Source organism: Saccopteryx bilineata, chromosome 12, assembly GCF_036850765.1.
Source record: "Saccopteryx bilineata isolate mSacBil1 chromosome 12, mSacBil1_pri_phased_curated, whole genome shotgun sequence".
NCBI lineage: Eukaryota > Metazoa > Chordata > Mammalia > Chiroptera > Emballonuridae > Saccopteryx > Saccopteryx bilineata.
This window is the reverse complement of record NC_089501.1, coordinates 7,896,381-7,908,264: the sequence shown is the minus strand read 5'-3', so window position 1 is coordinate 7,908,264 and position 11,884 is coordinate 7,896,381. Positions and strand designations below refer to the sequence as shown.

Below are 11,884 nucleotides of genomic sequence, written 5' to 3'. Positions count from 1 at the left end.
GTAACTAAGGAGCCACAATGAAGAATTGATGCTTCTCAACTCCCTCCGTTCCTGTCTGTCTGTCCCTATCTGTCCTTCTCTGCTTCTGTTTCTCTCTCCCTAAAAAAAAAAAAAAAAAGTGGAATTTTAATTCATTTCATAAAAATTATTTTTTCAGGAGAGTGAATTTTATCTTGCTCAGAATCAGTAACAATTTGTCATATCCATTCTCTCGCAGTTTTCTCAAGGCCACCCAGTGGCCCGCACATTCTGGCACATACACACAGGCATGTACATTATTATTGGATTAAATGATAGATTACAAATTCCATGTTCTTGAGTTTAATGTAAAAAAATCTCTTTAGCACCATTAAACATAAATGATTTGCTCTGTAGTTAGGGCTACAAATTTATCAAATAATAAACATCCTCTGAATGTGGGTAATTAATAACCGGAGATGGTTTGTTGATTTCCCAGCCTGGTTCTTGATCATCCCCTGAAATTATCAATGAATAGAAAGTCATGTAGTACTGGCTGAATTGAATAAGCATAATCAAAATAAGTAAAAAACAAACAAACAGTAATGTGCATTAACTACAGAAAAGTGTAAAATAGAAATAATTTCTAGACTGCCCAGTGGTTTTGGATCATTTATATTCCTGTCCTTTATCTTACAGAAATAACAATACCCAAACATACTCGGAATATATTGACACAGCTTAAAAAAGCACACAGCGTATTTCTGTTTTATTCAACACAAGCCGCTTCCTTTACTTTAGTTATTTCCCCCCTTTTATTCCCTAGGAATTCCATAAATATAATCACAAAGCCTTATAGAAATTTGCTAAAAAATTTTATTGTATTTACTGAGACTATCATATTGTTCCATAGTGATTTCATCTTATCCTTCAAATGATTACAAAGCTCTTTTCATTAAAAAGGTTTTGGTTATCTATATTAATGGCAATTATAAAAAAATCAATTATAAATTATACTCTTTAAAAACAAACATTTTAAAAAAAGGCACATACTAAATTAAAACACTGCATACTGATCAAATCTAACATAACCATTGAACAACTATTGTGCCAAAAATAGCTTCCTGTGTAGGCAGAGAGAAAAGTAGAGCTACACTGTGGTGTACAGCATGCTCGTGGAATAATTTGGTTTTGATGTCTAAGATAAAGCATGTTTTTCTAACTTTGAAAATATGCAAAATAATTTAAAGTTACTTTCCAGATAAATATTAAAGTAACCTGGCATAAAAAAGGTCAAATTATACCAGAAGATACTTAAAATATCCAAGCTCTTCCTTAATAATACTGCAAGTTCAATCTGTGGTAGCTGTAACCTTCAGCTAAAATAAACTGGCAGGAGAACAAACCGGCCAAACACAAACTTATTAAGCACTGTGCAAGTCTGTCCATTTGTACATTTCTCAAACCACAGTATATTAACAGGTACATCAGAAGTTACTGTTTAAGAGATATTTCATCCTACCCTACCATAACTTCTGAGTAACAAACTCCATTCTCCCTTCCATATATCTCATGTTAATAGCAGAAAGGTTCTCAGTGAACAGAGAATCCAGTAAACTCTAGTAGATTCTATATGTAAAGTCTTCCTAATTAGGAAAATGATAGTGTATATCACTTTTATAATTTATATTTATCAAATCCTCATAAAATAGAGTTAAGGCAAAGTTTATAAAAGACAGCAGGATTAAACAAAAACCTGTGGTCCCCACTTCATCTGACTCCTACTTACAGGTACATCAGGACTCAGAAATCCACATGGGATGCTGGGTGGAATTTTAGATTAAGTGTCACACAGTCACAACCATGATGCTGACAGCCCTTGATCAATCAGAGGTTTGAAATTTGCTTACACTGACTCAGACATAGTACTTACTAATTCAAGTCTTTAGGTTAAATCTGAATGATGAACAATGATTACTTTCGGTGTGATTTGTTTTCATGTAACTCATTAGCATGCTCGCCCTCCTGTGAGCACGGCTGCGCCTTTCCCCAACCCCCTGTGTCCCCCACAGGCATGCATCTCCTGAGCTCTAAGCGGCCCTACAAGATTTGCAACCAGGGGAGCAATGGGCAGCAACAGCTCATCCTGTGCTAACACCCTGCGCCCCTTTTCTGACTCTCCAGTAAGCTACAGCAGCCCCACCTTGGCTCACTTCTTTCCCATGACGTTTTTAGAGAGCCAGGGCAGCTCACCTAGGCTCTCCTGTTGATTCTTCCATTCTAAGTCCTTCCTTGTTTCACTGTTACCCACTTAATAAACTCTCAAAATAAAATTAATAATAATGTAACTCATTATGTTTTAAAATTGATAACACCCAGAACTCTGATTTTAGACTGAAAAAAATTTAAAATATCTACTTAAATAAATGCAATAGAAAGTTATTTTGTATGTATATATGTACATATATATAACTGTGTAATAAAATATAATTTCTTTTACATACCCTCCAAGTTACAGAATACTTTGAAAGCTAACTTTGTGCTAGAAGCATCGCTAAAGATGTTTAAGGACTACCTTTATCATTAAGTTTGCATTTGGTGATCATTTTCTTGTAAGTTTCATACTTTAAAGTCTTATGTTTACAAAATTATATACCTCTAAGTAGGTACTTGAACTCAATAATTACCTTATAGGTATGGTTTTTTCCCTCAGATGTAGATAGAAAATGCAACATAGAAACACTGCTGGATCCACACATATCCTATTTTGTTATATAAACTTTAAAAGAAGAAATATTGATAATTTTGAAAGAAACATGAAATTTAGCACCAATCTTGAGCTAATCCTTCTTTGGTAGGAACAAAAAAAGGCACCAAATACTGTATTCCCTCATGTATAAAATGCTCCCATGTATAAGATGCACCTTAATTTTGGGGCCCAAAATTTGAAAAAAAATGTATTACATAAAGTTATTGAACTCAAGTTTTTTCATCATATAATTCCTACAACTCCTCATCACTGTCTTCTTATATTGCCTCGTCCTCAGTTCCATCTATGGCATTTGAAAGGCCACAACCACTGTATAAGATGCACCCAGTTTTTAGACCCCAGACATTTTGGGAAAAGATGCATCTCATAAGTGGGGAAATATGGTACACAGTCTGTTCATAGCCTGGAGTCAAAATACAGCACTCTTGGTAACAAGCCCTCAGTCCCTGAAATAATATGCCAATATAGGTTGAATTATGAAAGATGCATTTACCCATTACTTTCTAGCAATTAGAATATACTACAGAAGACTACATTTAGGAAGATCACAGTAGAAAAGGTTTGTGTTTACACAAATTTAAAGTATTTTCAAAATCCACTCTTAATAACATAGATACTGAAAACTATTATCTAGTGAAGAATAAAAGTCAAACAGGGTGGGACAAAAGTAGGTTTACAGTTGTGAGTATGCAAAAGTTTATTCTTGTATTATTATTTATTATTGTCCTATTTTCCATACGAACAACTTTTTGCCTCACCCTGTATATCAGAGGCTCCTAATAGTATCATATATCTAATTTGACTTCATAATGTTATTTTATATAGATAGTTCCTATCACTTACATGCTTAGTGACATTCAACTCCAAAATCCTCTTCTTACAGAACTCATTGAAAGGCTAGAAACCAATGTCCCCCTGTTAAAGTTAATTTTCTATATTTTAAAAAAAGGCTAGAAATATCTTTAATTAAATTGGGAACTTCTGGGTTAACTTCTATACTCCAGACATAGTCAACAACATTATTTTCAAAAACTCCAGTGAGACAAAAAATCATTACTAAGAAAGGGGAGCCTTTTACAGGCACTCAACATGGAAGCTACAAGGATAAGGCACAAGCATACAATCTATTGTCAGTGACCACCCTGCCAAAGAAAACACAAATGAAAACAAGACCTCATCATCAAGATGCCAGCATAATATGAAGTCACTGGTAAAGCACTGTAATAAGTGTTCATAATTATATATGTTAAAAATTTCATCTGACCAGGCGGTGGCACAGTGGATAGAGCCTCGGATTGGGATGCGGAAGACCCAGGTTCGAGACCCCGAGGTCGCCAGCTTGAGTGCAGGCTCATCTGGTTTGAGCAAAAGCTCACCAGCTTGGACCCGAGGTCGCTGACTCGAGCAAGGGGTTACTCGGTCTGCTGAAGGCCTGCGGTCAAGGCACATATGAGAAAGGAGTCAATGAACAACTAAGGTGTTGCAATGAAAAAACTGGTGATTGATGCTTCTCATCTCTTTCCGTTCCTGTCTGTCTGTCCCTATCTATCCCTCTCTCTCTGTCCCTGTTTAAAAAAAAAAAAATTCTTCAGTTTTTTTTCCTTTGTTAGATTATCCCCAGACCATATTAATTAACATCTTTTCGTTCCTTTTATATCCATTTATCAGAACGAAGTACCTAGGAAATTTTACTATTTTGACCCCTTAACAACTTGCATTCCTTGCTTTTCAATCCCAGGATCACCATTAGCTTCCTTCTTATTGAGCAAGAATTGAAAGCAAGGCTTTTAGTTGGACACCGACAGCTGAGGTAGGTGGCCTGTCATGGTCAAGTGAGTGTCATGCTCAAGTCCTTAGAACAGTTTCATTTCATTCCCAACATCTTTCCAGCATACTAGTAAAAAAATTGAAATCTGTGTTATAAATGAGATAGTCCTATATTATTATATCTGTCAAGAAAGGAATACAATGAAGGATTTCTGTGAATGTATAGAGGCCAAGATGATTAATGTTCACTACTTAAAAATTGATCATTTAAAAAGGACAAGCTAAGTAAACTACTATGTCCCAAACTTCAAGGTTTCGTTAAGTGATTCAAAGATGTGGCAATGACTTATTTCATGGATCTTTATTATCTCGAGTCATCTGATAAAGTCCACATTTATTTGGTTGAGTAATTGGGCTCTAAGTTATATTCAGGTTTCACATTTAGGGCATTTGGCCCTTGATTCTTGAGAACTGTAACCTATCACTCTGTAGTATATTTACAAAACAAAGCATTAGTCTCTGGCCACAAATAAAATAACCATGGCTGTAGCTATGAAATAACAGTGAGCCCAGGAAGCTGCCTGTGGTTGCTGTCCGCCTTGCGATGCTTTACCTCCGAACCAGTCTCACACTCCACCCAGGTGGTCTTTTTATTTCCTTTATTCCAAACCATCAACAAAAGTCACTGAGTATGTGAGCAGAATTAACCCTTGTCAGTAAAGTAGCATCCTTCCTCCTGTGGTGTGTTGTTATTCCACATTACCACATCACCATTGTCAATGGCAAATGGTTATTTTGTTTCAATAACAAAGCAAAAGGTTTGAGTTGATTGATTTTTTTTTTGTTAAACTATATGGATGATGCATTTTTCTATTAGCCAAGACAACACTAGTCTTTCTAATTAAAAAAATAAGTCCTGGCCCTGTGGCTCAGTGGGTTAGAGCGTTGTTGCCATACGCCATGGTTGCAGGTTCGCCCGTCGGGGTGCACCCTTTCCACTTCTACCGCTCTCCTCACCAGGTATGACCCAACGTAAGGCAGGTGCCCTGGGAACTGCATCTGAGAGGCTCACTGCATTCCAAGGCAGCTGTGCTCTCAGAACTGTGATGTAGTAAAACTTTAAAGGAATAGAAAAATCAAAGTAAAAATTTATGTGCTCCAAAAATACCTATGCTAAGAACTTGACAGTCTTTTTTCAAAGCATTTACCTTAACCATTTAAATAAAGTTTTATGTTAGCACAAAAGATGCCAGTTATATGAAACATTACTACCCCCCCCCATTTTAATCACACAATTAAAAAAATTTTTCAGTGTAGACCAGTAGAACTCTAAGTTGAAGGCTAAGAGCAAACCACTCTCCAGGTTACACAAATTGAGGGCGGTTCCAGCCGCTGAAGCCACGGGGACTAGTAAGTAGTACAGCTCAGCTGCCAGTATAATTCAAAGAGGATGTTATGGACTCTTTAGTAGATTTTTGAAGGATGGGGGAAGTAAACTGAAAAAGAATAATAGCAATTAAGTTAATATGAAAAGAGTAAAGATGTTTATTTTACAACTAAGTATACATTTACTTTAAAAGTGTAAGAAGTTGAAGCTAATACCACTTAAGGTTTCTCCCATATAATTATCTGCAAGTAGTATAATAGACAAGATATGGGTCATGATATGCAAATGAGGTCTTGTTTTTATTTAAGAATAGAATTGGAAACTTAACGCAATCACTGTGTAATTTTCTGTGGAAATTACAAATCTTGTAGCAGGGCTATAGACTAAGCATTGCAACTGTGATCAAGGAGATTTATAAATTTTGAATAAAGTATCAATAACCTAGGTGGTTTATTACTGAAATGGATGGATCCCAACAATATTTACTGCAATAAGATTTAACCAGAATGCTCTGGAAGACCTTTGGGCGTCTGTTACCTGTGTATCTGATCCAGAGTCTCTGTAAAGAGGAACACTAATTACTCCTCCCTCCTTCTTACGTTGCTTGCCATTAGCCTCAAATGCAAGAACCTTATGAATGTGAGAATCTGCTGAATCCTATCAGAATTAGGATAAGCTAGAAAATAGAATTCTGACTATTATTTTCCTCTCAAAAAAGTGTCTGAATTGAGCAAAAAAAAGAAATTAAGTCCATCAGGTCACTTAACTGCAATAGCAGTTCAGAAATTAGAAAGGGTTTACTCTGATGAAAGATTAAAGTAATATTTCTTGGTCTGAAACATGAATCTTTATGGATATATATATATATATTTTGTATTTTTCCGAAGCTGGAAACGGGGAGGTAGTCAGACAGACTCCCGCATGTGCCCGACCGGGATCCACCCGGCATGCCCACCAGGGGGCAATGCTCTGCCCATCTTGGGGCATCGCTCTGCAGCAATCAGAGTCATTCTAGTGCCTGAGGCAGAGGCCATAGAGTCAGCCTCAGCGCCCGGGCAAACTTTGCTCCAGTGGAGCCTTGGCTGCGGGAGGGGAAGAGAGAGACAGAGAGGAAGGAGAGGGGGAGGGGTGGAGAAGCAGATGGGCGCTTCTCCTGTGTGCCCTGGCCGGGAATCAAACCCGGGACTCCTGCACGCCAGGCTGACGCTCTACCCCTGAGCCAATCGGCCAGGGCCTTGGATATTATTTTTCATTTCCTTAGTTTGTAGAACTTTTGACTGTTAGAACTTTTTGTGCCAAACAACATATTACTAAATATGCATTTTACAGAATTTAGTATCTTACCTTTTATACTTTTTCTTTTTAACTTTATATTATTATAGCACAGTACTCTCCATAGAGTCTGTTAGAGAGGAGCTTTTTAGTGTTACAGGTCATTTTGACTCATTGCATTATACTGAAAACTACATAGGTGTAATATTATATGTTTAATATTCTGATATCTAAGTTTTATTATAAATACTTAAGTTACTTTGCTCTTTTATTATGAAAACAAACAAAGTAACATCAAGTCCTTGAGTTTCAGATTATATCCCCTCCCTAAAATCAGCCAAATTTGAAAGGAAAAGCTCTTTGGGGGTCTTTACTGAGTAAATACTCTATTTTATTTTTTATTTTTATTTTTTTTAGAGAGGAGAGGGAGAGACAGAGAGAGAGAAGGGGGGAGGAGCTGGAAGCATCAACTCCTATATGTGCCTTGACCAGGCCAGCCCAGGGTTTCGAACCGGCGACCTCAGCATTTCCAGGTCGACGCTTTATCCACTGCGCCACCACAGGTCAGGACTAAATATTCTATTTTAGAATTATTCTTTCTGTTAAATTAGTGGTGGGGGAGTCTTAGGAGTCTTACAAACTATAAAAATAATTTTTTAATGGTAGGTTTGATTATTGGTCTTAGCTATATGTTTTGTTTTTCTTCTTTTTTTAAACTGAGAAGCAGGAGGCAGAGAGACAGACTCCCGCATGTACCTGACTGGGATCCACCTGGCATGCCCACTAGGGGTGATGCTCTGCCCATCTGGGCCGTTGCTCCATTGCAACCGGAGCCATTCTAGCACCTGAGGCTGAGACCATGGAGCCATCCTCAGCATCCGGGCCAACTTTGCCGCAGTGGAGCCTCGGCTGCGGGAGGGGAAGAGAGAGACAGAGAGGAAGGAGAGGGGGACGGGTGGAGAAACAGATGGGCGCTTCTCCTGTGTGCCCTGGCCAGGAATTGAACCCAGGACTTCCACACACTGGGCCAATGCTCTACTGCTGAGCCAATTGGCCAGGGCCGGTCTTAGCTATATGTTTTTGCTGATCTCAAAAGCACTGACAATAATGAGGAAATGAAAAACCTGGTAATGTATTACATTATCATTTCTAAATCATTTTCTAAAAGTTTAATGTAAGAACATAAAAGGGCAGTGTGGTCAAATGTAGGATTTTGGAGGGGCAACAGAACCTTCCAAAACACAAAATCTAAGTCCCCTGAATATGAAATACGGAAATATCAGAAGTAGTAGGTTGCAACTATGTATATGGCACAGTAACTTGCTGAATGTATTCACAATCAAAATTATTTAAAATCCTATTAAAAATAGATTCCACACTTAGTGTTTAAACACTTTGAACTTTCATGGTTTCAAGTAAGAATGTTGATACTAAAAAGAAAAGTTTTGGGTTATCTAGCTGTTTAATTAACAGCCTCACTTCCCTCCAGCCTCTTGTGTTCTACCTCTCTATTCCGCATCAGCTATAAATCCAAATGCTTCCTAGGTATCTCTGTCCTTAGCTAGAGACAAGGAATGGAAGCACTCTGCCTTTCAGAAGTAACAGTAGCTGAAAAGTAAAGGGGAAGATAACAGACTAACTTTCCTCACAGAGAATTTAGAAACAGGTGGATCCTGGCAGAGCTTTAGAGAAGGACAACATTCTTCCCAGGTCAACAACCTACATTTGAGGAAGATCTAAAATACACTTATATTTTGGATTTAAATATATTTGCATATTATTAACTTTTAGAGACCTAAATAAGAAACAAAGATGTGCCCTGGGCAGGTAGCTCAGTTGGTTGGAGTATCGTCTTGATATACCAGGTTCGATCCCCAGTCTGGGCACATATAAAAGTCAACCAATGAATGCATAAATAAGTAGGACAACAAACGGATGATTCTCTCTCTCTCTCTTGAATCAATACATAAAAAATAATTTTTAAAGAAACAAAAATGTACTGAAGTATAATTTCAGGGGTGAGGAAAGTGTTCCTATTTTTTATAGATGAGGAATTGGTCATGACATGACTTTGGTTTTAATTTTATGTCCTTAAAACTCCAATAGCTTTCTTAAAATTGTCTGCGTATAAATAGAAAAAAGTACTGGAATGTTAATGGGGAACACACTAGGAAAAATACATATAAAAGCAAATTTCTGCCGGAAGGTTTGGAAATGTAGGAATTTTTCTCTTTATAAATGCTTTTAACCTTTGAAGACTCATTAATTTCATAAACCAATATAAGCAACTGTGTCTATAAGAAACAGATATTTTCTTCACAAACACACAGATATTTTTTCTCATTGTGCCTGAAACTGCAGGTTAACAACATACTTAGTAAGGCTTTGTTTAAATATCAGGTCCTAGTGCTAACATATTCAAAAGTCAGAAAAATTCTATGTTAAAATTGCTAAAGTACCTTTCATTCATTGTATTTTACTTTGTTACAATTTAAACAAATTCAGAAATTTGGGGCGTTTCTGGCTACTTGAACAAAACACACTGCAAACCCAAAGGGAATGAACATAAATGGAAGAAATGTCTGATTTTTTAGTTGCTCTGCCCTGATGAACAAAATCGTTTTCATCTCACATATTGATTCTGAATACATTGTTAGCATCTGCTCCAAGAAGATCCTGACACTAAGCAAGTCAGAACATCTCCAATCCGTAGCCTACTTAATAGCAGGAAAGCAACTTGAACACAGACTTGACGTTTAGATAGATCTCACATTATCTAGAATCCAGGCCTAAATTTTGTAAAAATTTTACAAATAGAAGAAATTAAAATAGAGATAGATACCAGAACTAAAAACAGCATGTGAGACAACAAACAATATTTCCAGTCTTAACCAAATTACAACCTTTATGGTATAGCTTGAGGTATTTTAATATATAGTATCTGTAGAAGATAAAGAGCATTCACAGTTTCCCAAGTTGCTTTTTACTGAGATAGGTTCAAATTCTCATAATAGTTGACTTTCAGACATTTTTTCATGTACCAGAGTCTCTGCCCTCAGAATCTTGGAAGTATCAGATAGCTATTCAGTGGCAGAAAGTGGTTCTTATATACAGTAATAAGGGCTCTATTTCCCATTACTGTGCTATTCTTACAATGTGATTAAAAAAATAAGAAACTCTCAATTCATATAAAAGGAAAACTTGCTTAAGCTTCTGAAAGCAAGTCCAGTCTGGTGGAGGTATGTATATAAGACATTAAATAACAGAGTCAGATTCTTTCTTAAAGATTCCAGATGAACTTGTCAGCAGAGAGTTCTGGTTCTCCAGCATCTTCTCCGTCTTTTCTCCTCCAGTGGTTTTATTGATCTCTCTTTGCTTCTTATTATGGATCCATGGGATAAAACAAAGGATAGCACCTCCAATAAGGGGAGGGATTCCAGCGAGGTAGAATGCCACATTATAGGAACCCAGTCTGTCACGAAGTAACCCTGGGAAGGGAAAAAACTGTCACCAAGAGAGAACAAGTGTGGCACTTAGGGGTCTCAGATCAGTCATACAAATGGCCTGCCTGATCCCAACCTAATAATTTCATCTCAGCAGTACTACCACAAACATCTCAGATTATTAAACATTTTTAAGGAAATGTGTCTGAAATATAAACCTTTTCTGATGTGGGGAAGGAAAAGACCTCATATCTTTCATCTTGTCGCACACCAAGATATTACATGGAAAAAAACATTTGAAACCAAGCTTTGGCTTTCTCAAAACCTTTCAGAGGTCGCTTGGGGCATTCTGACACAGGGTGTCAAGGTGGACAGACCACCAAGCTGAAGCTTCTCATACTTCAAAATGCCTACATTTCAAACCTTTCTTGGGCTGATTGTTTATGAAATAATTTGAAACTATTTAAAATTATAATTCAAAATCATGAAAAGCTATAAATCTAAGTTAAGAAGAAAGGGCTGTTAAATCGGTAACCAAGGTCTGTCGGCACAGGAGAGGAGAATGTCGGACTGTGCGACACTCTACTCGACCCTGCGTTCTGCTTCTGGAGACTTACTTAGCATACTCCTCACCCTAATTACTCTAACACAATCCAAATTTTAATTAGTTATTTTAGTGTTTTTAAACTTTTAGTATTGAACCTCAGTTATCTAAATGTCCGGGGAGCACAAAGTACTAAATGTCTGACCCTGTTGAGGATTTCTGCAATTAAGTACCAACACATTAAAAAAGTGTGCATTTATTCTGGATGGAAACCTAAAAATACAACATTATCTAGAAATTCTTTTTTTTAATTAATTAATTTATTTATTTACCTTTTGGCAGAGACAGAGAGAGAGTCAGAGAGAGGGACAGATAGGAACAGACAGACAGGAAGGGAGAGAGATGAGAAATATTGATGCTTTCTCATATGTGCCTTGACCAGGGGGCTACAGCAAACCAAGTGACCCCTTGCTCAAGCCAGTGACCTTGGGCTCAAGCTTCTGAGCTTTGCTCAAACCAGATAAGCCCGCATTCAAGCTGGCGACCTCGGGGTCTCGAACCTGGGTCCTCCGCATCCCAGTCCGACACTCTATCCACTGTGCCACCGCCTGGTTAGGCACAACATTATCTAAATATGCGATTTTTCTATCTTCTGAATCAGATTATTTCATATATAACTGAACCTTTCCTCCTTGTGCACATTAATTATTTTGTTTGGCTGTAATACTACGGTCCTTCAGAGC

The 11,884-nt window shown here is 37.3% G+C and overlaps 1 protein-coding gene across 1 annotated transcript in view; it reads right to left on the bottom strand.

Annotated features, from left to right (window-relative positions):
* Positions 1-811: 811 nt before the first annotated feature.
* Positions 812-11,884, bottom strand: part of SLC16A10 (solute carrier family 16 member 10) — a 157,667-nt gene continuing 146,594 nt past the window's right edge. The window contains exon 6 of the mRNA XM_066247767.1: positions 812-10,642. Within this exon, the coding sequence (XP_066103864.1) occupies positions 10,410-10,642 (233 nt within the window). The 3' untranslated portion in view covers positions 812-10,409. The remainder of the gene's footprint in view (positions 10,643-11,884) is intronic.